Raw genomic sequence first — 26,310 nt, forward strand, 5'->3', positions numbered from 1 at the left:
GAACTCCCGACCTCAGGTGATCCGCCCACCTCGGCCTCCCAAAGCGCTGGGATTACAGGCCACCGCACCTGGCCCCTGATCCCATTCTTAACGCAGTGGTCACCTACCCATCTCCTTAAGTTCCGAGTTGATGAGCTCCAGCCAGTAGGCGTCAATCTCGTCCAGGTCATAGCGGCTGCCTCCTGGCCAATCAGGCTGGGAACCCTCACCAAGCGTGGTGCTGCTTGGGGATGCCTGGGCAGGGGGGCCTTCCAGCGGTGGGAGGATCCTAGAAAATCAAGACAGGATGTCATGAAGGAAGGGGTCCTCAGCCAGCCGCCCTAGGGGCTCCAGGGAGCTGGTCAGTCCTGCTCAGGAGCTGGTGGACAAATGTGCTTTGATGCCACACAGGGCCCACCTCCTTCTACCCCCTCCTTCACTTCCTTCTCCACCATCTGCCCACCCCAGCAGAGACTCAGATGACTGTGGGTGAACAGGTAGCACACAGAAGACCCAAAGGGCAGTAGGACACAGTGGACGATGGGAGTCAGGGCTGATCCATAGCCCTGCTCACCCCATAAACATCCACCAGTCCAGAGCTCACCCCACTTCCTCCAACCAGGGTAGCTGGGCCTTAGCTAAAGCCCTGCAGTCTGGATCTAACCCAGCTAGGGCCTGTAGGAGGTATCCTAAGTCCCGTCATCGGCAATGCTCTGTGTCGGCAACTTTGGGACAAGTAAGGTAGTGCCAGCTGGACTCCAGGTCCTTCGGCATATCCCTCAAGGCTGGAGACAGGCCAGGCCCCCTTTATTCTCACAAGCCCAAGCTTCCTTTCCACCAACAGCCTGAAAATCCCACTGACTTGAGTAGAACTGAGGCAATGTCTTCTCTGAGGTCAGGAGGAATCCCAACTGGTTACATGGCTGCGGTGGTAGACAAAAGGTGTACACCACATGCCACCCTGCCCTTCTCCCAGGTACAATGCCATGGAGCAGTGAGTGTCCTGCTACACGGTGTTACCTGGTCCCACAACCAAGACAAAGGCCAAATCCCTTGAATACAAAGATGTGCTTGCTGCAGTCGCAGGATCACTCCCCACTCAGCTGTCCTTTGGGGCCACAGCTCTGACACTGAGGCAGCTTGGAAGGGCCTGGCCACAGGGCGTGGACTCAAAGCCCAGCTTCACCACTTACTGCGTGACTCTGGGGAAGCCACTCAATTTCTCTGGGCCCCAGTGTCTCCATTCCCCAAAATGGGTTAATAATGATACTACCAGGCCAAGCGTGGGGGCTCACACCTGTAATCCCAGCACTGGGAGGCCGGGGTAGGTGGATCACCTGAGGTCAGGAGTTTGAGATCAGCCTGATCAACACTGGAGAAACCCCGTCTCTACTAAAAATACAAAATTAGCCAGGCATGGTGGCATACACCTGTAATCCCAGCTACTCAGGAGGCTGAGGCAGGAGAATCGCTTGAACCCAGGAGGCAGAGGCTGCGGTGAGCCAAGATCATGCCACTGCACTCCAGCCTGGGCAACAAGAGTGAAACTCCATCTCAAATAATAATACTAACAACAATAATAATAATAGTACCTACCTTATAGAGTATTAAATGAATTAATGTTTACAAAACTCTTAGGAAAGTGCCTGGCACACAGTAACGTGTGTGTGTGTGTGTGTATGTTTTGTGTGATATGTGGGGTGTGTGTGATGTGTGGGGTATGTGTGATGTGTGGGGTGTTAAGTTTTGTGTGGTGTGTGTATATGTGTGTGTGTGTGTGGTGTGTGTGGGGGGGTATGTACGAGGTGTGGGGTGTATGTGTTGTGTGATGTGTGAGGGCTGTGTGTGTATGTGTGTTTAGGATGTTACTTCTCTCCTGAAATGGAATATAGGGGGCATTTCGCCTTGGGAGGGCATGGTTTCTCCTTGGCTCAGCTGTGTGCTGCCCCTCAGTTCCTGATGCCAATTCAAAAAGCCAGTTCTTTCCACCCCCTACTAGTTGCCATGGTTATTGCTTTGGAGCCTGGCCTCCATCTGGCCAGCTCTGCCAGGGTGGAGAGGCCCCTTACTTGAGAGGCATCCTGGGGTCAGGGGCAAGACTGCCAGAAGTTGTGACTCAGTGCTGATGGGGGGGCAAGGCTTTAGATGGCACAGAGACATGGCAGAGCTGTGGTGAGGGCTCCTGGGCTTCCCCATCACCACACCCAGTGTCAGCAAAAAGGGCAGGAAGGATGAAGGAGACGGGGAGGCAGGGCCCCAGACCAGGAAAGAGAATGGCCTCCAAGCCAGGAGGAAGGCCTATATAAGGTCGAGGGGGCATGGAAAAGGGGAAGAGGCTTGGCACCACCTTTTCCCACATGAAGGAAGATCCTAGGTCATGATTGTAGTATGACCACACCCCACACTAACAGGTGATTCCAAATGGAAGCAACACTAATACCCTCAGTCCAACAAAATTCTGTCTTTCTCCACGAAACTGTTATTTGAATAAACACACTCTTTTAAAAATGCAGCCTGTAATTTTGTTGTGAACCAGCTTTGATTGTGCCCCAAGCACATGCTGAGTGGGGGTGTCTGGATGCCCACCACTTCCTGGCATAACTACCCACATCTGCTTGCCTGGTCAGCAGCTACCTGGCCAAGGCTCCTGAGGTCAAGATCGCTGTCCTCCCTCTGAAGAGCCAGGTAAAGGAACTCACACCAGAAGGTATCTGCTGTGCTTCCTGGTCTCTCATCTTCATCTCTGCCCCTTCTGGCTCTAAAGGAAGCTCTCCTACCAGGTATGGACTGAGCCAACCCTGGGCCAAGGCCTCATCCTCAGCTGTAGCCGGCAGGACGGTCAGCTGGGAGCGAGGACAGCATCAGCTGGCTCTAGTTCTGCCCTAGCTGAGACTTCTGGCCACACTGAGGGGCAGGACAGGCCCTCACTCAATTCAGTCTGGAGACGGGTGAGACAAGACCATGAGGTGGGCAGAACCACCCAAAAGTCAGGTCAGGGAGGGAGGGACCGAGGGTGCCTGGGGTGGCAGTTGGGGGAGGGCAACCAGAAGCAGTATGCTGGGATGACCGGGGCACAGGGCTCTCTCTCTGGGCCTCACTGGGGCAGCCCAGAGCTTGTTCCTGGGGCCTCTAATTTCCTGGCCCAGCCCACTAGGCCCCGGTGGCCATGCAGGGGATTCCCCAGAATTTCCCAACTTCCTCATCTATAAAATGGGGACAGTTATATGTACTTTGTAAAGTTAATATGATTGCTAAATGAGAAGATGAACACAGGCTCAGCACAGCAAGTCCTCAAGAGCAGGGTTTCTCTAACAATTCTGACCCTGGTGGCTAGCAGGCAGGCTTCCAGAGGAGGGCTATGCAGTGGGAGGTGCCCAGGAGGATGGAGTGAGGGAGACAGCAGCAGAAGAGGCGCAGAGATGTCTCTAAGAAAGCACCTCCCCAGCCCCAGTCCATCCTCTCCAAAGATCACGGACAGGCCGGGAGCACCTGGCTCATGTCAGCTTAGCACAGCCATGCCTATGCAGGGAACACACCTTGTAAAGCCAAAGCAGCCGGAACATGTGCTCTCCTGTTGATGTCAACAGATAAAGCACCCTACAGGCAGAATGAAGCCAACCTACTGGTGTGGAAGCATCTGCAATTAATTACCCAGGGCAGTAGATGCATCCAGAACCAACTGACACTGACATCAAGTAGAGAGGACAGACTGCTGGGCCAAGCCTAATCAAGACTGACCTCGCTCTGCCCACCTGGTGCTGCCCTGCCCCCTGTCACCCTGGGCACTGGCATGTATGGTGGTGACTTGGCATGCATATTCTCACTTAATCTTCACGAAGCACTGTCAGGCAGACGCTGGTATTATCCTCATTCTACAGAGGAGGAAACAGGTTCAGACAGGGTCAAGTAACAGTTCCTCATGCTGCAGAGGGGAGCCGGGGAGGAGCTCAACCTGTGTTTCCAGCTCTGGGCAGGGCATTTGGGGAATAAAATTATGCTTTAAATCCTGCATATACTCCCAAGGCTCCCCCAGGCCTTCTGGAGAGGCCTGGGGCACCCCTGGTTCTCAGAAAGCCCCAGACAAGTGTTAATAAGCACTCGGCCATCAGGAGTCACTGGAAAAGGATTGCCTGCCCCTCCCCTTCCAATCCCACAGAGCACCCGAGTGGAGCTTCCAGTCTGCTGTGCCTGTGATCCAATCATAGGTGCAGCTGCCAGGAAGCGAGGGTGCCAACGTCAAGGGAAGCAGCAGCTGTGATCTTTGTCCCAGGCCTGGTCTATAAGGGATCAAGCAAGAGCCACGAGGTTGCCAAGGCCAGGAGCAGACAGCCAAACACCCAAGCTGTCCAGACCAGGCAGACTGGTGTGTAGGGGAGGCCAGGACGTAAGGCCCCTCTGCCCCGAGACATGACTTGGAGGGTTTCCCAGGCTGCACAAAGAAGCAGTTGGCTGAACTCAGTAGCTGGAGGCAAGACCCAGGGCCATGTGGCTACCTTCTGACAAGAGTGGCCAGGGGTCTCTATGTCTCATGAGACCAGAAGGGTATAAAGCCCAGAGGACTCATCTCTAAACCAGCCCTGGCAGGGGAACCTCCCCAGAGGCTGGTAATAGCAATGGCTTCCTGAGCATCTGCTGTATGCCAGGCACTTGACTGCCCCTCTAAGAACTACCTTAAAAGGTTCAAGAAGTCAAAAGCATGGCTTGTCCCTCTCTTAAAGACTAGTGAAAAGTCTGGAGATTTCCCTGATCAGAACTGCTTTGGGATCACGAATGGTGGCTCATGCCTGTAATCCCAGCATTTTGGAAGGCTGAAGCAGGATTGCCTGAGCCCAGGAATTCCAGACTAGCCTGAGCAACATAGCAAGACCTTGTCTCTACTAACAATCAAAAAAACTAGCCACATGTGGTGGCATGTGCCTATGGTGGGAGAATCACTTGAGGCTGGTTGAGGCTGCAGTGAGCTGAGATCGCACCACTGCACATGTACTCCAGCCTGGGTGGGTTACAGTGAGGCCTTGTCTCAAAAAAAAAAAAAAAAAAGCCAGCCAGGCCTGGTGGCTCATCCCTACCTACATACAATCCCAGGACTTTGGGAGGCTGGCCAAGGTGGTGGGCAGATTGCTTGAGCCCAGGAGTTTAAGACCAGCCTTGACAACATGGCAAAACCCCATCTCTACAAAAAACATGAAAATTGGGTGGGCGTGGTGGCATGAGCCTGTAGTCCCAGCTACTTGGGAGGCTGAGGTGGGAGGACTGCTTGGGCTTAGGGGGTCAAGGCTGTAATGAGCCAAGATCGCACCACTGCACTCCAGCCTGGACGACAGCGTGAGACCCTGACTCTAAAAAAAGATAAAAAAGAGAGAAACAAAAAGAACTGCTTTGGGGCCGAGTCTGGATCAACACGACAGAGTGCTTGCTGTGTGCCAGGCCTGGTGCCAAGTGCTTTCCATGCGTCATTTCTCTCCATTATCTCAACATTACAACTGCAGGAGTAGGTGAGTTATTATTATCATTCTAATTTCAGAGATAAGGAAACTGAGGCCCAGAGAGATGACATTTCTGGTCCAAGGCTATACCGAATATGAGTGGTAATGTGAACGCAAGCATTCTTGCTCTAGAGCCAGGCCTGAGCCCAACCCTGTAGCCTCTCAGGGAAACTGCTGGTATTTCTGGAACACTTCAATGGTTTGTTGGACAAGGAATGGAATACAGAATAAAAATGGGCTAGAGAGGAATTCCAGGACTGGCAGGAAGGCAGCCTCCCCTTCTTCCCTTTTCGCAGTGGTCCCCTAGCCTGGGCTGCCTGGCTCACCTCACCACGGGCTCTGGGATGGCCTCTGCCCCGGCGGGCACCTGCACACCTTTCTCCCATTCCTGTCGCCATGGGTCTGCCAGGATGTAGTAGTCATCCGGGCTGAGCTGGTATGAGTCAGGGATCTTCATGGCTGTGATCAAATCTGTCCGGAAAACCTGTGAAGGGCAAGAGGGGAGAGACTGACTTCAGATTGCCTCAAGGAAGTCTGCTCCACAGGCCAGAGGAAGAGGCAGATACATGCAACTCAAGTGGGCATTCTGCCTGTGCACTTATAAGTAAGACGACATAAAAGCAATCAGCACAATGAGTAACACAGCTCTGAACGCAGCACATGCTCTGCACACGGTGGATGTTCTATAAAAGTGATGAACTGGGCCAGGTGTGGTGGCTCATGCCTGTAATTCCAGCACTTTGGGAGGTTGAGGCGGGTGGATAATGAGGTCAAGAGATCGAGACCAGCCTGGCCAACATAGTGAAACGCTGTCTCTACTAAAAATACAAAACTTAGCTGGGCGTGGTGCCATGCGCCTGTAATCCCAGCTACTCCGGAGGCTGAGGCAGGAGAATCACTTGAACCCAGGAGGCGGAGGTTGCGATGAGCTGAGATCTCACCACTGCACTCCAGCCTGGGTGACAGAGCGAGACTCTGTCTCAAAAAAAAAAAAGCGATGAACTGAATTCACATTGCTCTGACCTATAAAAAAAAAAGAGTTTGATAGGAGTGAACATACGAGAGAAAGAGAAAGGCTGGCAGAGAAAGGCAAAAATCAAAATAAAAAGAAGAACTCAGAGGAAGGAAAGGCTAATGTGAAGGCAGTACTGATGGCTGGGTGTGGTGGCTCATGCCTGTAATCCCAACACTTTGGGAGGCTGAGGTGGGAGGACTGCCTGAGGCCAGGAGTCCAAGGCAGCCTGGGCCACACAGCAAGATCTTGCCTCTACAAAAAATTTAAAAAAAAAAAAAAAAAAAAAAGGGGGGGAGCCGGGTAAAGTGGTTCACACTTGCAATCCCCACATTGTGGGAGGCTGAGGAGGGAAGACTGTTAGAACCCAGGATTTTGAGACAAGCTGGGCAACATGGTGAATCCTGATCTTTACAAAAAATAAAAAAATAGCTGGGTGTGGTGGCATGTGCCTGGGGCCCTAGCTACTCCAGAGGTTGAGGTGGAAGGATTGCTTAAGCCCAGGAGATTAAGCCTGCAGTGAGCCATGATTGTACCACTGCACTGCAGCCTGAGTGGGAGTGAGTCCTTGTCTCAAAAGATAAACACAAAATAAATAAAATAAAATGAAAAATACCACCCTTATGTGACTGTTCAAGACATTTCCACTGAAGGTTTACAATGATGTTATCTGTCTGCACCCACAGGCACAAGTAGAGGTATAAAATAGCACAGGGCGCCAACCCCAGGAAAGGCCAGGACCTTATGCTAACAGCCAGGGGATGGCTGGGGCCTGGGGCAGCCTAGAGAGTGGCTTCACATGAGCTGGGACTTCCAAGATCCCTCAAGAACAAGGACACTGTCTCCTAACTTGACAGGGGCTTTGTGTGTTGGGGGTAGAGAGACAGGAAGGACAGGGTTGTCTTCCTTCTTTTTTTTTTCTTTTTTTTTTTTGAGACAAGAGTTTCGCTCTTGTTACCCAGGCTGGAGTGCAATGGCACGATCTCAGCTCACCGCCACCTCTGCCTCCTGGGTTCAAGCAATTCTCCTGCCTCAGCCTCCCGAGTAGCTGGGACTACAGGTGTGCACCACCATGCCCAGCTAATTTTTGTATTTGTAGTAGAGACGGGGTTTCACCATGTTGACCAGGATGCTCTCGATCTCTTAACCTCATGATCCACCCACCTCGGCCTCCCAAAGTGCTGGGATTACAGGCGTGAGCCACGCCAGGCTTGTCTTCCTTCTTAATCACACCCATCTAAATCCCTTAGAGCAAAGCAATGAGTGATCACACTCCGAGCACCTCCTCACTTGGGGCAAACTGCTCTTCCCAGAGTTTCATCTGTTGCTCTCACCTCCACCCCTACTTCCGCCTCAGAACAAGCTCTAAACTCTGCTCCGGCTGGCACTGGCAATGCCTCCTGCCCCAGTCACCTGATCCTGCTGTGATCCCCCCAACAAAGCTCTATTGTGGAATGCGGTGGCACCTCTAGACACCATGTGACTTGCCAACTTTCCCAGTGATCATCGTCACTTGAGAATCACAAGTTAAAGATGAACTCACATCACTGAGATAAGAGAAATCACTTCAAGGAGTACTCCAGGCCTCAGACCAAACTCCAACCCCACACTCCTCCCCAGAAAAGTCAACATCCACTGCTGTTCCCGGGGCTAAGTCAGCTCACTTGCCCTTCCCAAGGCTCATGACAGACAGATTCAGCGGAACCTCTGCCTGCTATGTGTGCCTCATTTGAATCTAGGTCCATAACTACAAGGAAAACACTGAAGTGGGTGCACTGAGGGGCCTGGAGGCAGCGTCCTGCAGAATCTAATTAACGTCTGCATCTAGCTGGAGACCGCCCTGGCTTGAAAAAGGTCAAGTTTCTTGAAGACTCTACTTGCCAATATAATTTAATTGTTAGGAATAACACCCTAACATTTAATTAGGGTGCCAGTGTGAAAAAAATTAAAATCAGATTACAATTAAATGCTAATTAAACAGAAGATGGAATGTGGCTAAGATTTCACAGCCCTGATAATTTGCATATCTTATTAGCAAGTAGTAAGATAGCTCATGCAAGGGGGCACACTCAGACACTGGGTGCTTTTAGGGGGCCCTTCAGTAGAGGCCTGTGCTAGCCAAGGCCTCTGGAGACTCTGCCAAGCTCAGCAGGGCTGGGGCTGGGTTATTTCCCTGTGGGCCTCAGCACAGGACCTGGCAAGGAAGAACTGACCCCACAGTGATTCATAACTGCCTCACCGTTCTCGCCACCCAAGCAAGCCAACGGTGCATCACCCCAAGCCCTGTTGCTCTGAAGCCATGGAGAACCACACACTTGAGACAGTGCATCATTCTGCCCCAGAAATCAACCCTACAATAGCCCAGTGTCACTATGTGCCCTCCAAAGAGTCATAGGTGGGTTAGAAACCTTTTGCTCTTCTCTCATTCCGGGTAAATGTTTTGTTTTGTTTTGTTGAGACAGTCTTGCTCTATCCCTAGGCTGTAGTACACAGTGGCATGATCTCGGTTCACTGCAACCTTGGCCTCCTGTGTTCAAACGATTCTTCAGCCTCAGCCTCCCAAGTAGCTGGGATTACAGGCGCCTGCCATCTCGGCTGGCTAATTTTTGTATTTTTAATAGAGACGAGGTTTCACCATGTTGGCCAGGCTGGTCTCAAACTCCTGACCTCAAGTGATCCGCCGGCCTCAGCCTTCTCAAGTGCTGGGATTGCAGGTGTGAGCCACTGTGCCCGGCCCTGGGCTGTAACTTAACTGTTGTCACCTGCTCAGGGACTTCTTCCTGATAAGCAACTGCCGGAGTCCGGACTGCCTGACGGAGCCGCTTTCCACCCCACCCCCGCCTCATTTTTTTTACAACCCTTACACTCCTGAAAAGTACCCGGTCAGCTCATGCTGCCGATTTCTTATCTCCCCTACCAAGCCTCGTCCTGCTGTCGGCTATATTCTCAGTGCCTGGCACTGAATACGACGGCCTCCCTGGAGAATTACCTGATGAGTCTCAGGCCCCTAGCTAGCTCCTGGCAGTGCTTTCTGAACCCCCATGAAAAGGGTGAGATACCTCATGGATACACCCAGTGGCCAAAATCCCCAACCACATGGACCTGAACAAGCGCCTCTGAGCAACAGGTGGCCTTTATTCTTCTGGGCTTTAAGCTCAAGGACCAGCATTCAGCCCAGGCTGGAGTGGGTGAGACCAGAGTGTCTCATCGCACCAGCTGGAGAGACATGGCCTGGCACTGAGAACTCAGAGCAGGAAGGGCTCCCGGGCCAACTTTAGAGTCCCTTTCCACTACAGTCAGGGGGATTCAGGGAAGACCAGAATCTTGTTCCAAGAGAGATGCATGTTTCATCCTGGGTCACACAGGGAGCAGGTGGCAGACTGGACACTACGGGCCCTTGCAGGTGGGAATCATGGACACACAGAGAGGGCAGCACTGTCATAATGGTGTCAGCCCACACTAGGAGAGACTGTGTGCAGAGTGACAGTATAAGGGCTGTTCCTGGCCAGGCGCGGTGGCTCATGCCTGTAATCCCAGAACTTTGGGAGGCCGAGGCGGGCGGATCACCTGAGGTCAGGAGTTTGAGACCAGCCTGGCCAACGTGGTGAAACCCTGTCTCTATTCCAAAAAAAAAGAAAAAAAAAAAAAAAAAAAAAAAAAAAGAAAAAGGGCTGTTCTTTAACTAATCTATTATTAGCCCCTCCACCCACTCTGTGAGGTAAGTACTACCATCATTTCTATTTTACAGTTGAGAATCCTGGGACTCGGGTTAGTTAAATCATTCACCCAAGGTCTATGCACTGGAAGTGGCAAAGGAACCCAGGCCAACACAACTCCCGAGCCATTCAGCCCTCCCTGTCCCTTTTGGCTGTGTGCTCACTGCCTAATGCCCCCGAGTTAACTTGAAGCCAAATCAGGTTATTTCCCCTGGGGTTGAAATATGCAAATCCAACTGTGGTCTTTGCAAATTCCGAGGCCTCCAGTGGCTCTCCACTGTCCTCCCACTGTGCCCAGACTGAACTGCAGAGCCAAAGAGACCCTGTGACTGCACAGATCCACTTGCAGTCTCCCAAGCACTTTTAACCCTCTGCACACGGGAGAATGCTGCCTGGGACACTGCTCCCTTGCCAGAGTGGAGCTGGCACGCTTCATCCTTAAGGTCTCAGTACAGCTTACATCTGTTCTAGGAAGCCTTCTCCAATCCTAGGCTGGTTTGTGGGCTTTGTCTGAAGCTCCAAAGCCCCTGGATTAGATTCTCCTGGTTTTTTGCCATGTCTTCCCCACTAGAAGGGGAGTTCAGCAAGGTCTGGCTGAGCCGCAGGGCTGGAGCCCAGCAGTGCAAACAGGGCCTGGCACAGGCTAGGTGCTGAGAAATGTTGAATGACTCAAGATCCTTCCATGGGCCAGCCACCTCCTTCTTTGGTTGCTGTCCAAGACTACAGCTGGGTACTCGGTGCCTTCCAAAGGAGCCTCTGTGCATTTATGTAAAAACTGCCCACAAATATGGCAGCCAATTGCAACCTAAACATCATTTTGTGTTGAATTTCCAGGAGGTAGACTTGGAAAAGGTTTAATTATCCTCCTAAAACTCCTTTGAATGATTTATGAAAACTAAATAAAGGATAAAATGGACACTGATGAACGAGAAGCCTTACTGTGGCAAGAAAGTTGGAAGCTGGAAAACAAGCAATTTTCTTAGAATGTGAGTGTTTACTATTTTTCTCTCTTTTGGCAGAAATTGACAAATTGTCTTTAAAGGTCTGCTGCCTAGCAACCAAGTTCTGCTGAGCTGCTTGGGAGATGTTAATTGCAGCTTCTTCAAACAGTATGAAGTAATGTTTAAAGGTCTCAAACTCTAATTGAATAACCAATCTGAGTGCTAGGGGTGCCAATGTGGCCCTGGAGGGAGCTAAAGATGTAGGGACACTGCTCCGGAAACACATCACATGGCCTTGCCCTCACGTCTTTTTCTGAGACTGCAGATCACAACCATTCAAAAGGCTGGCTTTCTGCACCTATTTCCCTAGGAATAACTCTGCAAGAAAGCAGAGAGTGAGTGACCTTCAAAAGCAAATAAACATAATGACAAAAGGTAAATTTCACTGTGCACTAACCACTCGGCAACAAGGTTTAATAAACAATCTCAAGATTTGTAGCTATGACTTGAACACTTCATCCTGGACCTTGGTTCTCTGCTTCCTTTTCTCAAGGGTTGAATTACTGTATTACAGAGTATTTCAAACTAAGAGGTACCAAGAGGAAATTTAGTTACTTAAGAGAAAAGCTCCAGCATTTATCACACAACTACAAAATATAGTTACTTGTGTAATTGTATCTATCAATCTATCTATCTATCTATCTATCTATCTATCTATCTATCTATCTATCTATCATCTGTCTATCTATTGTACTTTTTTTAGAGGGAGTCTTGTTCTGTCACCCAGGCTGGAGTGCAGTGGTGTGATCTCAGTTCACTGTGACCTCTGCCTTCCAGGTTAAGGGATTCCCTTGCCTCAGCCTCCCAAGTATCTAGGATTATAGGCACCTGCCACCACACCTGGCTAATTTTTATATTTTTAGTAGAGATGGGGTTTCACCATGTTGGCCAGGCTGCTACCAAACTCCTGACCTCAAGTGATCCACCCACCTCGGCTTCCCAAAGTGCTGGGATTACAGGTGTGAGCCACCACGCCTGGCCTATTTGTGTAACTATACTTTTAATATTCATCTCTTCTAACAGTCAACCTGCAAGAAGATAGGGACTGCATGTGTTCTGTTTATCACTGGGCCTGCTTTTGGCACAGTGTTTGGCACACAGCAGGTATTCAAGAAATGCTTGTAGAACAAAAATTAGCCAGGTATGCTGGCTTGCCTGTAGTCCCAGCAACTTGCGGTGGGGCTCAAGCAGGAGGACTACTGCTTGAGCTCAGGAGGTGGAGGTTGCTGTGAGCTGAGATCTCACCACTACACTCCAGCCTGGGTGACAGAGTGAGACCCTGTCTAAAATAAAAAAAAATAAAAAAAATAAAAAAAATAAAAAAAAATAAAAAAAATAAAAAAAAATAAGCTTGTGGAAAGAGTCAATGAATGAATCCCAGGATTTGTCTGATATATGACTAAACTCTAAAAAACTTCCTTTTTTTTTTTGAGACGGAGTTTCACTCATGTTACCCAGGCTGGAGTGCAATGGCGCAATCTCGGCTCACCGCAACCTCCGCCTCCTGGGTTCAGGCAATTCTCCTGCCTCAGCCTCCTGAGTAGCTGGGATTACAGGCACGCGCCACCATGCCCAGCTAATTTTTTGTATTTTTGGTAGACACGGGGTTTCACCATGTTGACCAGGATGGTCTCGATCTCTTGACCTCGTGATCCACCCGCCTCGACCTCCCAAAGTGCTGGGATTATAGGCTTGAGCCACCGCGCCCGGCAACTCTAAAACTTCCTGCCCTGTCTTAGCAGGGAGAGAGGAGGCTAGCCCGAAGGATTCTGCCAGGTGAAACAGAAACTGGTCTTGGTCACTGTCCCAAAACCAATTAAAATGGCTTTGGCCAGGACTATCGCTCCTGGATATCTGTCCACAGAAAAACTCCCAATGTGGAGCTAAAAGTGGTCCCTTCCTCCTTGCCTCTCAAGGAATGTTGTAAGGTCTGTATTTAAAGAGCCAACCTTATCATAATTGTTTTCTGAGCACCTCATTTCATTACAAACATCTAGGCCAGGCACGGTGGCTCACACCTGTAATATCAGCACTTTGGGAAGCCGAGGTGGGCGGATCACGAGGTCAGGAGTTCGAGACTGGACTGACCAACATGGTGAAACCCCATCTCTATTAAAAATACAAAAATTAGCAGGACATGGTGGCGTGGGCCTGTAATTCCAGCTACTCAGGATGTTGAGGCAGAAGAATCGCTTGAATCCAGAGACAGAAGTTGCAATGAGCTGAGATCATGCCACTGCACTCTAGCCTAGGTGACAGGGAAAGACTCCGTCACACACACAAAAAAGAAACAACAGCTAATAGTGAAAGGTGGTAATTGCCCTGTTAAGGCATGTAAGGTATTATGTTAAAGTTTTACATGCATTGTGGCACCTAATTCACATTACCCTCGTTTTCCAGATGTGGAGACTGAGATTCAGAAAGGTTAAACCACCTGTGTGAGGTCTCCACTGGCCTTTTACCACGGCAATGCTGCCTGCAAGACACAGAGAGCTCTTCTTTTAAAAAATCTTTCCAGGGCTGGAACCTGATGAAGAGTGTCCCAGCCAAGAGCAAACTTATGCAGTTAAAATTCAGTATAAATCAGGAGAGAAGGGCTATAAAAACAGCTCCCCTCTGCCCAGTCATGTTTCAAGCTACCACTAGGCTAAGTTCGTAAGACACTTTAAAAAAAACCCTCTCAACATCTCTTTCTTTTATTTTCATGAGGATAACAGCACTTCCTGCTCTTAAAGAGAATTTATTACACACATTTCTTTTGCAAGACAAGTCCCAGAGGCCAGGAGGCCCTTCCAGCTGGCGGGAGTAGCAATGTTTCCAACTATATAAGTAGATCCTGCCCCCCACTCCAGAGGAAGGCAGTGTGAGTCTCAGAACGCAGGCGCTCAGCCCAGCGGAAGGACTCCCCACCACCCGCCTGCCTCACAGGGTAGCAAAGGAACTGCTGGTGGGCTGGAAACTTGGCTCAAAACCACAAGGGCAAGCATAAAACCTTTTTTGGATTCTCCTGTTTTATCTCTCAAATTATGGGCATTTTGCATTTTACTGTACCATAGGCCTTCATTGTTTTACTATAAAATGGCATTTCAAACATCTGGATAACACCTCTGCTTCTCAGGAAGGCATCTTATTTATCCTGTGGTTTGGAGCCCCAACACAATCTGGCCACCCCCGTCTTTACCCTTCACCCAGGGTAGAAGGAGGATTCCATTTTTAAAAGCATGGGTTAAGCTGAGAAGCTGCATCTCCACTCGCTGCGTTTTTTTGGAGGAGTGGGGGGTGGCACTCCTTATAGAGGAACCTTCAAGGACACTGGGTCTGGGGGATTCCCCCTTGCTGGTAGCAGAGGCTTTTCCTAGGCCCCATCCCCACGGACTAGGGACTACGCATTGGTGAAGGGCCTCACTGGTACATGCACCTAGAGATGTACTAATTTGTCACCAGAGCCTATACAGGAGCCGACAGCTGAATCCCCACTCCCGCCATCCAGGCTTCCGGCTCAGGGTGGCCTACTTTACCCGACACTCCCCACCTCCTGCCCCACTCACCTCTGGGACTTCCTTCACTCCCCAGGGCTCCATGAGTCTTGGGAAGGAGTCACATCTGCAGGTCAACTCCCTGGGAGGGCCCAGGGCAGAGCTCTACACTAAGAACTCTGAGGCTCATTCGCCTGGGGTCACAGATGTCCTCAGGCAAAGCCTGGGCGTTTTTGACAAAGCCAGGCTGCACTTCCCATAACAGACACCTTCCTGTGTAGCACCTGCATCCTGCTGACAGAGGACAAGCTCCCCAGGGACAGGGCCCGTGCTTTCTGTCCCCAGCACTGAGCTAGGCCCACTAGGTACTCTTGAGCACTTGCTGATTTTGATCAGCATCAGCAGCTCCCAGTCCAGAGACCCAGGCCTCTACCCCTGGCTGACTTCTGGGGACTCTGACTTCCTGAAAACGCAGGTTTCTACCTCAAGACAGCCTGCCTGGGGAAACCCCCACCGCCTGGCCTGCCCTTCTGCCTATGTCTCTGCCCAGGCCAGAGGGGGAAGCCACCTCAAACAGTAGCCCCCCAAAACACAGGGCTGGCCTCCAGGTCTCTCTCAGAATGTCCTTCACACCTCCATCAGGTCCGGGGCTGGAAAGAAATTTGTTAGTCCCCCAGCCCCTGTGGGAAGGAGATGGAGTGGTGGACTGTCCCCACCCACGCTCCCTGACGTTGCTTAGCTCTTTGAACCAGGCTGGAGAGCCTCCCTCTCTCTCCTTCAACCTAGCCACAGCTTCCACTCCCCACCCCCTCAAAAATACCCAAACAAGCTTCCAGGGAACAACCAAGCTAGGAACTCCTGTCTTAGGCAAAGGGAAGGGAAAAGTCTATGGCAGTTGTTCTTTTTGTTTGTTCTACTTTTTTATTTTTGTGAGTCTTACTTTGCCACCCAGGCTGGAGTGCAGTGGCACAATCTTGGCTCACTGCAGCCTCTGCCTCCCAGGCTCAAGTGATACTCCTGCCTCAGCCTCCAGAGTAGCTGGAATTACAGGTCTGCACCACCACACCAAGATAATTTTTTGTACTTTTTTAGTAGAGACGGGGTTTCACCATGTTGGCCAGGCTGGTCTTGAACTTCTGACCTAGGATGATCTGCACACCTCGGCTTCCCAAAGTGCTGGGATTATAGGCATGAGCCACTGCACCTGGCACCTGATTCTTTTCTGGCAGCTGTTTTGTTTTTGTTTTTTTGAGACGGAGTCTCGCTCTGTTGCCCAGGCGAGAGTGCAGTGGTGCCATCTTGGCTCATCTATGGCAGTTGTTCTTAACCCTGGCTCCCAACAGGTCTTGTTAAAAAGTACAGGTACTGGGGAGCGCACTGGCTCACACCTGTAATCCCAGCACTTTGGGAAGCTGAGGCAGGCGGATCACAAGGTCAGGAGTTCAAGACCAGAGTGACCAACGTGGTGAAACCCTGTCTCCACTAAAAATACAAAAATTAGCCAGGCGTGGTGGCGCGCACCTGTAATCCCAACTACTCAGGAGGCTGAAGCAGGAGAATCGCTTTAACCTGGGAGTTGAAGTTTGCAGTGAGCCAAGATTGTGCCACTGCACTACAGCCTGGGTGACAGTGCGAGACTCTGTCTCAAAAAAAGGTACTGGCCAGGTGCAGTGACTCATGCCTGTAATCTCAGCACTTCCCGAAGCAGGTGGATCGTGTGAGGTCAGGAGTATGACACCAGCCTGGCCAACATGGCGAAACCCCATCTCTACTAAAAATACAAAAGTTAGCCTGGCGTGGTGGCAAGCGCCTGTAGTCCCAGCTACTCAGGAGGCTGAGGCAAGAGACCTCTTTAACCCAGGAGGTGAAGGCTGCAGTGAGCTGAGATCGCACCATCGCACTCCAGCCAGGGCAACCGAGTGAAACTCCATTTCAAAAAAAAAAAAAAAGTAAAAAGTACAGGTATGTAGCGTGCTACTCCAGACCACGTAAGTCAGAATACCTGGGGTGAGGTGGTATTAAAACAATAATCTCTGCTCTGTGACTTCCATCAAATTCTCAGAGATGTGTCCCACAAAGGGTTAAGCACGAACAATGGCTACACCATTTGGTGAGCCAGGCAAAGTCAGAAACTTATTGTGTAAATAACAATTTACACAATAATACCAGCTCCCTAGGCCAGGCTCAGGACTTCAGGGCCAAAGGACAGGCGTTGCCACAGGCAGCAGGCTGAATTCTCAGGGGCAGCTCCACCTTTTCCTTCTACTGCCTTAAGGAGCTCCCAGGGAAGACTTCAGGCTTTGTGCATTTCCACTAAAAATCCTACCGCAGCCTCCCAGGAATTCCAGGGCCCCAGGCCTTCAGCTCCCAGTTCAGAGGCCCACACTTACTCCCCTTTCACTCTGGCTGAGGGAGGGGCCAGCCACTGGGCAAGGGCCAGATGGGAAGCTGGGCCTCCAGGCCTTAGCCCTGTCCAGGGTCCTGACTCCTGGTCAAGCCCTTTCTTCAGCCCCGAGGCACCTCACTTGGTGTAGAGTGCCCCTTGACTTGCGCCCTTCGGGTGCACTGGAAAACGGCAGCCCCTGAAAGGTGATCACAGGGCATCCCTGCCTATCTCATCCAAACCCAACCCCAGCCCTTTCATAGCTGTTGGATTCACTGTGCTCACTGCCAGAGCTATGCTCAACACTCCCGGTCCTCAAGCCCCTCACGCCATCACTGTCCACATTTACAGATGAGGAGACAAGTGAACCACGGGCTTCCACAGCTCTGCAGCCACTAAGGAGGGGGTTTCCACAGCACACACATCACTCTGTAAGTGATCCTGCTGGGGACTCCTGCCACACTAAGCAAACCACGTGAACAGCCTGACAGCCACCCCACAGGCTTCATACTCCAGGGGACTGAGCAGATGAGGTTCCCAGAACCCCTTTCACCAGAGCATCCAAAGCCCAGGCTCAGCAGACCATAAAGTCCCCACCGAAGTCATTCACAGAAAGAGCAGCCCGTGAGGAGATTTAGTGCAAACATTCTCTGCCGCCAAATCCTCACTTTCATCTCCACCCTCTCATGAGCCAAATAATTTGGAAGGTTTCATTGATGGTTTCCTCTCTGCCCCAAGACAACTTGGAATTTATGCCAGCCATGGCTCAACCTTCTCACTTAGGGGACCAGGAAAACCTCTCAGGCTGCTCTCCAGCCTACTGTGGGGGGAAAAGCTTGTGCCAGGCAACAGTTCAAGGCTTCTGGGCGGGGAGGACTTCACTGGCTCCCCTGGAGCCCAGGACTTGAGGTGGGGCAGTGCCTCCCAGGCCGACCTCAGAGCCTGCAGAGGCTCCTGGGCTTGGACCCAAGGTCATGTGGAGCCAGTCCGCAGCAGGGTTGGGCATCGATACTTGTACCATGGGTTTGACTATTTTTAGGTGTGGAAAGGTACAAAGGCTCTAGGCTGGAAAACCCAAGAGGCAGGGGAATTTTCTGCCCCATGCAAATTGCTCTTTCTTCTCAGCCTCTGCTGACACCTGTTTCCTCCCAGGCAGCCTGATCCTGGGTGCAGATGGCAGCCTTGCACCTGGAGGGGCCCCTCCTCCCACTAAAGATTGGAAGAAGCAGAGAAGGGGTGGGAGACTGGCTTAAGCTCCGCCTGGACTCAAGGGGATAAGTCAGTCCTAGGAGCTCCCCAAAACTTCCCCATCCCACTTGAACAGCGACGGTAAACAGGAGACAGGTGGGATTCCCTGAAAGGCAGGTTCCTCCTCATATCTGAAATGGGCAGGACAATTCCTGCCTCCCAGAACCAAGAAGGCACATAAAAGTAGCTACTACTTTACTACTTCAACCACAGCAAGTGCGGGGTCCCTGTAGTTCTCAAGATTGGGGTGAGGCTGAGCGTGGTGGCTCGTGCCTGTAATCCTAACACTTTGGGAGGCCAAGGTGGGAGGATCACCTGAACTCAGGAGTTTGAGACCTTGTTTTTAGTAAAGAGTTAAAAAAAAAAAAAGACAAAAAGAAAAAATTAGCTAGGCATGGTGGTGTGCATCTGTAGTTCTAGCTACTTGGGAAGCTGAGATGGGAGGATCACTTGACCCTGAAAGTTTGAGGCTGCAGAGAGTCATGACTGCACCACTGCACTCCAGCCTAGGTGGCAGAGGGAGACCTTGTCTCAAAAGAAAAAAGAAAAAAAAAAAAAAAAAAAAAAAAAAAGACAGAGGGTGGGGGAACGTCCGAAACAACCAACAGCCAGCGGCTCCCCAAAGCCCCACCTGCCTTTTGCTTCCTTGGCTACATTTAAGCACATCCCATCCCCCTACCAAGCAGGGCTACCCTAGGAGAGCAATAAGAGCCTCAAACCTGTCCTACCCCCACCTCTACCTCCCCCACCCTCCCCGCACCACATTCCCCTCCCTTAACAGCATTCCCAGAGAAAACACTGTCTATACACTACCCACCATGGGGCCAAGGAAGGACCTCAGCCTTGGGGGATGGGGCACCAGGTCTCAAAGGATCCTGCTCCACCTCCCCATGGGAGAGTCCTAGGGGAAGACAACTCCTGGAGGAGGCAAGGCGGGAGTCCTTTTTCAGATGCAAGGCTCAGCGGAAGCCTCCCTCCAATGGCTGGCTAAAGACAGTGGAACCAGGATTGCACCTGCGGTGAGGAAGCACAAAGGAGGGGGGCCAGCGGGAAGCAAGGACACCCTCCCCTACCTGTGCCGAGGGCCCTGCCATGGAACTCTGGGGCTTTCTGCCCTTGGCACTGTGAGCCCCAAGGATTTAAGGTCTTGGCTAAATGACCTTGGGATCCTCACTTTCCTTATCTACAACCGAACTGAGAAATTCTGGGCTAGTTTTAATGATTAAAAAGGAGCAACCAGCCCCAATGCCTGGCTACTCCGTAGGCTGCAGTACAGTGTCCTACTTAAGAGCCATGATTAAGACCCTCCATCTCTCCATGCTCCTGCAGCCCCATCTGTGCCAAAGGCTTCTTCTGCGGTCAGTGCAACGAATGCCTTGTGGCATTAACACCGAAGACCTAAAAGAAGAAGTAATTGGGCCCTAGGGTGGGAGTTTTCAGGGACCCCAGGAAGGATGGCCCCGGTGTCCAGGAGTCTACCCACTCCCAGTGGTCTTCTCAGTTCCAGAGGCCGTAAACCTCTACCTGCCGTAAGAAACACCCTAGGTCAAAGTAAGGAAGGCTTCAAATGCAGATGCCTGTGAAATGGGCACAAGGAACCCATGACGAATTTGATGGCTCTGAGGCCCCACCCCTTACCCTGCACCAGCAAATCCTTATCACTCTTGGCTTAGCCTCCAAAGTGTCACAAACCTACCACTTCTCACTCTACTGCTACCACCCAGCTCGAAGCCACCTGTTTCCCGGCTGGACGACTGCACGACTGCAACTGGTGTCCCTTCTCTCACAGTGGCCAGGGGGACCTTTCACTGAAACATCAGGCTGTGTCATTACCCCGTTTGAGATCCCTGAAAGGTTTCTCCTCTTGCTCAGATCATTGAAACATCTTCATAACAACCTGCAAGGCTGAAGGAAATTGGCCCCCACCCGCGTTCGTTCCATTCGGCCGCGCTGGCCTCCCTCTGCACTGGCCTCCCTCTGCACTGCCCTCATCCTCTGCCAGGAATGCTCTGCCCCCATCTCTGCAGGGCGGCTCACTCTCACTCCCCACGGATCTCTGGAAAGCTCATCACTACCCACCTCCGAGGGCTTCTTTTCGTTCTGTCGGGGCCAGCCCGACTTGGTGCTGCTGGGCAGTTTGGAGCATCTTGATGCAGATGTAGATGTCGCGTGACCTGCAGAGGACAGAGAGAGAGAAAGAGAGAGAGAGAGAGAGCAGTCCATTAGGGGTCCTGGAGGGCCAGGAGCACCAACCACTCATACCCAAAAATAGGAAGCCTGTAAGCAAAGCTCCGGCTAGAGTGTTCAGGAGGGAGACACCTCTGTGAGCACCCAGCAGACTGTCCCTGTTCTGGGCCTCAGTCTCCCCACTGATGAATGGGGACATGAAGGCTCCTCTACTTGTCAACCAGGAGGGCTGGGGAAATCAAAGGCCATTACTGGGGCTCAGTACCAGTTTAATGTGTGACCCCAGATAAGTCCCTGGCCCTCTATGGGCCTCTGCTCAGGGAGAGCTGGAATAAGCCTTTCATGCCCACTCTCTACCCTGCCCCAGCTTAGGTACTGTCCCAATACTCCACGATCATGGCCAGTGGGTACTCACAGGCAGAGCAGGGCAATGGGAAGAGAGATGCTCTGAAGCAGATCCAGGCCACCAGCCTGAACCCCTACCCAGCCACTTACTAGCTTGTCACCTGAGGCAAATGACTCAATCTCTCTGAGCCTTGGTTTTTTCTTCTGTAAAATGTGGGCAAAAGAGTAACTGTCTTCAAAGCGTTGTTGTGAGGAATAAGTGGTATCATGCCTATAAAGTCTTAGCACAGTCCCAGCCACACAGTGATTCCTTAATAAACATTAACTATAATGATGAGGGTCCAAGGCCCTTGCTGGATCACAGGGCTGTGGTCTTCACCCCTATGAATCAAAGGAGCAGCAAGATACAGGGAGACAGTAAGGCTTTGCCTGAATTGGAATAGCAGCCATGGGTGGACGCAGTAGAGGGGGCTGCTGGGGAGCCTTGCAGGTATCTGGCCCTCTCAAAGGGTTCCTCTGCCTGCAATAAAGTTAGAAATGGAGGATGAGGTTTTTGGTTCTACTAAGCCAGGCCACAGGCAGCACGTTGTAGCCACCAAAGGCCAGATGCTGTGATCTCTGGCTGAAGGGTGGAAGGGCTGGCCAAGTTGGATACCAGAGCCAAACCGGGCAAACAGAGCCCAAAGGACAATAAATGAGACCTGGAGGAAGGGACGGGGCTGAGACCTGCGTGGCCATCCTAGTGTAGCTATCCTTAGGCTTTTGGGGGGCTGGAACTGTGGGAGCTAGGACGGGCCTTGGCGATCTCCCCCCATTTGCTCGTAAGTGTGAACAAACAGGTCTAGAGTTGCACAGCTCCAAGCCCGGCTTCCTTGGCAGGGCAGCCTCTTCCTTAGCCTGGGCCTCCAGCAAGGCAATCATTGCTAGGTGAGATCTTCCTGGCAGCATAACCCTCCTGCCCCCAGCAGATGGAACTCCTTACCCCAACAGGCACAGGCAGGCCTGTGAAGAGCTGCCTTATGACCTAGTACCAGAGCCCTTGCTTTGCATAAACCTACCTTCTCTTCTCCAAATTTCAGGGGAGGCTCCCTAAACTTCGGGTGCCCGGTAATGTACTCCATGTACCCCTCGCAACAACCACCACATCCAACTGACATGCCAATCCATAAGCAAGTCTATCTCTGGGAGTCTACTAACAGGATTCTATAAAGGTTGGGCATCTTCATTGACTTGTTCAGCAAACATTTACTGAGCACCTACTACACGCCAGACCATAGCTGGGGATATAGCAGTAAGCAAGAGGAGACCTCTTAGCAAGGAGCTTACCACTGGTTAGGAAATGGTACTTATCCAGGAATTATGATAAAGGTGGCTGGTTTTGTATGTATTGTATACGGACTTTCTATAAGGGCCTTGACTTAATATATGCAGAAGCCCAGAGGGGAGTTGATCTGTTCCAACCCAAGCAAAACAAACGGAGCTGAGACCTAGAGGGGAAGGGGGAGGACAGCTGGGGAAACAAGGCCCTGGAGGCCATGGAAGGTTCAGGGACTTTCTCAGAAGTGGAGGGGCAGGAGTGGAAAAACCTGACTTGATTTATGCTTTCATTAACATGCCTCTTGGTGAAATTAAGACCACAGAGCAGCCTCCTCCCACCTGGGCCTGTGGGCCTGGTCACTATTCAAATGCTTTCCCTGTAGGAGCCCAAATTGTAAGGCCTTACTGTCAGTGGTGTCAGAGTTGTCACTGCTGATGGAGTATTTTCGCCTCTTCTCTTCCATCTGCAACAAAAGGCAAGCCCATTATAATCACGGATGGCTTGGGGAATCCTCACTCTCTCAGAAAGTCACCCCATAACCTACCTCCCCACACTTACTCCACTGCAGAAAGATCAGAATAAAACCCTGCCCCAGCCTTCTTCTCTGCCAGCACCACCTTCTCCCACCCACCCAGAGGCCCTGGGATTCTTAAAGGCTGCGTCTCCCACCTTCTGAGCCCCAAACCCTTGGTTCAGCAGGGATCTGACCAAAGCTGACATAGAGGGAGAGGACATGGGGGCATCAGCAAGCCCAAACTGAATAGTGACCACGACCTGCCCAGTCCCAGCTGCCACTCAAGGACACTCAGGCCCACCACTGCAAAGGCCTCCTGAGCCACGTGTCCTCTAGGGAGGGAGGAGGGTAGAGGACAGGAAACAAGACTGATTCTTCCAGGAGGACTATGCTGTCGGAAGTTGTGGACAAGCCAGCACAGACAACACTGAGGGCCCTGTCCTGCGAGTGGTGGTCAGCAGTGAACAGAAGCAGGGGAGAGGTGGGCAACAATCCAGGCTGGGTCCCAAAAACACATCAGGCCCAGGGTGACTGGTCCTGGGCTGGGCTACCCTGTCTCCTACTCCCCACCGAACTTCCCAGATAAAAGTACAAAATAAACTCCACCTCAACTGTAACATCTAACGTCACAGTATTAAGGACAACTCTCACATAGGGGCCTCATGCTGAGCTCGCTCAGAAGCTTCCTTTATCCACACCATCTCCTGTTCCTAACCAGGTGAGCTGTGAGCTCCATTTACAGGTGAGGCCAGCACTTTGTCCTGCTAGTAAGTGGCTGAGATGGAACTGATTCCATGAGGTCTGATCCCCAGGCACATGCTGAGCTGCCTTTGTGCCCTCCATCAGCTCCTGACGGCTGGAAGTGTTTTTCCACCACTGTTTCCTCTAATCCTCAGGAGTCCTGGGTGGCAGAGCCTGCTCTCATCCCCTTGGAGGGGAGCACAGCAGGTGCTGGGTTAACCTGTTCTGGGTCTTACAGCTTGCCTGTGACTGAGTCCTAAAGTGGGAACACATCGGGGGCTCAGGGTTCAGAGCCCCCTCCTCTATGTTCCCCGACTGACTGCCCACGGCAAAGGATAGGGAGGGAGTCTGTGTCAGTAGAGAGAAAGCCCCACTGCCCAGCCCATCTGCACTAACTCCCGCTGCCCCCAGCCCAGTCCATTTCCTGCTGAGCCTTGAGATGCCACCACATTACTGCAGCCCTTTGAGACCAGGGAGCATCTGCTCTCTAAAGTGGATGTGAACAACCAGATCTCTAAGCTGACCAGGATGGCCCTCCTGCCCTGGACTTGATCTCAGCCAGGAGCTTCTCTCTGCCCCAGTGACCACCGGCAGCAAGATCAGCATGGCAGGAAGGCCCACTGATGCTGCTTGCCATCCAGCTTCAAAGGTGCCAGTAAAGTACTCTCCAGAGGCTGAGGTTCCGAGGGACATTGGTGGTGCAAGGAGCACAGAGGCAGGAACAAGGATGGCTAAGACTGCTAAGCACTCATGGCGGGTGGCAGGGGGGTTCCCTGGTCCACAGAGATCTCAGTGAGTCCTTAGAACAGCCCTTTGTTACCGGCATGTATCATGGCTACTTCCCTTTCAGAGAGGAATCTTAAGCTCAGAGGTTAAGTGACTTGTCCAAGATGTTGGTGACTGTATTTGATTCAGGAGAGCATGCTCTTGACCTTCTGACTTCTCTGCCTCTGTGCAGCAGAGTACAAACAGCCCAGCCACCCACGGCTGCCACCCTCACTGCCTTCCAGAGACTGTGTGTCAAGAGTGTGACACACCTGTAATCCCAGCGCTTTGGGAGCCCATGTGATCAAGACCAGCCTGGGCAATGCAGTGGGATGCATCTCTACAAAAAATTTAAAAATTAGCCAGTTGTGGTGGCACATGCCTGAGGTCATAGCTATGAAGGAGACTGAGAGGGGAGGATAGCTTGAGTCAGGGAGGTCAAGGCTGCAGTGAGCCATGATCTGATTGTGTCACTGCGCTCCAGCCCTGGAGACAGAGTGAGACCCTAACTTAAAAAAAAAAGAAAGCCCCTGCTGGGCGCGGTGGCTCAAGCCTGTAATCCCAGCACTTTGGGAGGCCGAGGCGGGTGGATCATGAGGTCAAGAGATCGAGACCATCCTGGTCAACACGGTGAAACCCCGTCTCTACTAAAAATACAAAAATTAGCCAGGTGTGGTGGTGCATGCCTGTAATTCCAGCTACTCAGGAAGCTGAGGCAGGAGAATTGCTTGAACTCGAGAGGCGGAGGTTGCAGTGAGCTGAGATCGAAACACTGCACTCCAGCCTGACAGACAGAACGAGACTCTGTCTCAAAAAAAAAGAAAAGAAAAAAAGAGTGTGACAAAGGCTGACTGACAGAACCTTGACTCCTGATTCTAGCCTACATCTTCCTCAGCTGAGCCCAGCCCAGTGCAACCCAGCTTTGTCCTGACATGGGTGGGTGGAGTAGGGGGAGAGGTGTTAAAAGTGCACCCACCCATTTTCTCCTGCAATCCTGTATGTGAATTCCATTTCTTTTCATTTCCTGCAAAGAAGGCACTTTGGAGCCAGCATCTCCCAGAGCATTAAAAGCAGGAGCTGTGGATTCAAGGGTGATGGGTTCAAATCTTAGCTCCTCTCCTCATAGACCAGGGACCTTGGGAAAGACATACCTCTCAGAGGACATAAAGTGGAGCTGGCTTTTTACGTAAATGTCCTGAATTTAAAATGTTGGCAACTGAGTCAGAATTTTTACAACACTTTGAAAGGGCCAAACTAAACACATCTGTGGGCCAGAATCAGCTGGTGAGAATAAATAAGAACAGTGTAAAGCCCTCAGCACGGTGGCTAGAGATCCATATGGGTGCCAGTTAGTAATACCATGGCAGACTTGGACCAGGTCAGAGAGTCCCAGAGCAGGGGCTCCTAAAAGAGAGGCAGGAAGGAAGGTGCCCTAGAAAGGACTCTCGACTGCCCAGTGACCAACAGGTGACTGTCAGCATGCAAACCTACACCCCGCACCGAGTCCATTCCCCACCCAACCTTGTCCTCCACGAAACACCCACAGTGCCTGGGGATTGTTCTGCGTCGGGGCTGTCCCATGGGAGGCTATTACTAAGGGAGCAGGTAACTAGGCTTGAGAGGGAAGCCGCTGTTTTGTGAGTGCAGCTTCTTTCCTTTAAACCAAGTCTTCCAAAGCCCTCCTTGCTCCAGCGAGCCCCCACCATCACGGTGGTTGATGAGGCCTGGGGCCACACTGTGTCAGCTTTTTGCCCCATGAATCACCCTCCTTGCAGACTCAGGAAGGACTCCTTTCCCAAAGCTGAAATCCAGGACTGCAAACACACATGAGGGTGGAGGTGCTTAGATGTGACCTTGGCCTCTGGTTTTTCTTCTCCTCAGGGCTCCCCAATCTCCCCCAAAGCAAGGTCTGCTCTGGAAGATTTCAGTGTCACAAAGCACTTGCTTTCGAGAACAGAAAGTGCTCCTGAAATCCTGCCTATAAAGGAGACTCTAGGAAAGAAAGGGTCTCCTTTTCCTGCCGTTTGCACCAGCCCACTGGCACCTCTCATGCAACCCCCAGCACAGGGACACAGGTAGGAAGCTCTCCTTCAAAGTGTGGGTGTCATGGACTCGCCTCAATGAAGCAGAAGCCTCTCT

General features: G+C 51.5%; 1 protein-coding gene across 12 annotated transcripts in view; it reads right to left on the reverse strand.

Moving 5' to 3' along the window:
* Positions 1-26,310, reverse strand: part of JADE2 (jade family PHD finger 2) — a 60,418-nt gene that overhangs the window by 25,722 nt on the left and 8,386 nt on the right. For all 12 annotated transcript variants that reach the window (XM_037739911.1, XM_017532378.2, XM_017532374.2 and 9 more), the window contains 4 exons: positions 22,557-22,614; positions 20,381-20,475; positions 5,792-5,949; positions 108-268 (listed from right to left, as the gene is read on the reverse strand). In XM_037739911.1, coding sequence (XP_037595839.1) covers positions 108-268; positions 5,792-5,949; positions 20,381-20,475; positions 22,557-22,614 — 472 coding nt within the window. The remainder of the gene's footprint in view (positions 1-107; positions 269-5,791; positions 5,950-20,380; positions 20,476-22,556; positions 22,615-26,310) is intronic.

Source organism: Cebus imitator, unplaced genomic scaffold (genome assembly GCF_001604975.1).
Source record: "Cebus imitator isolate Cc_AM_T3 unplaced genomic scaffold, Cebus_imitator-1.0 Scaffold76, whole genome shotgun sequence".
NCBI classification, from domain to species: Eukaryota; Metazoa; Chordata; class Mammalia; order Primates; family Cebidae; genus Cebus; species Cebus imitator.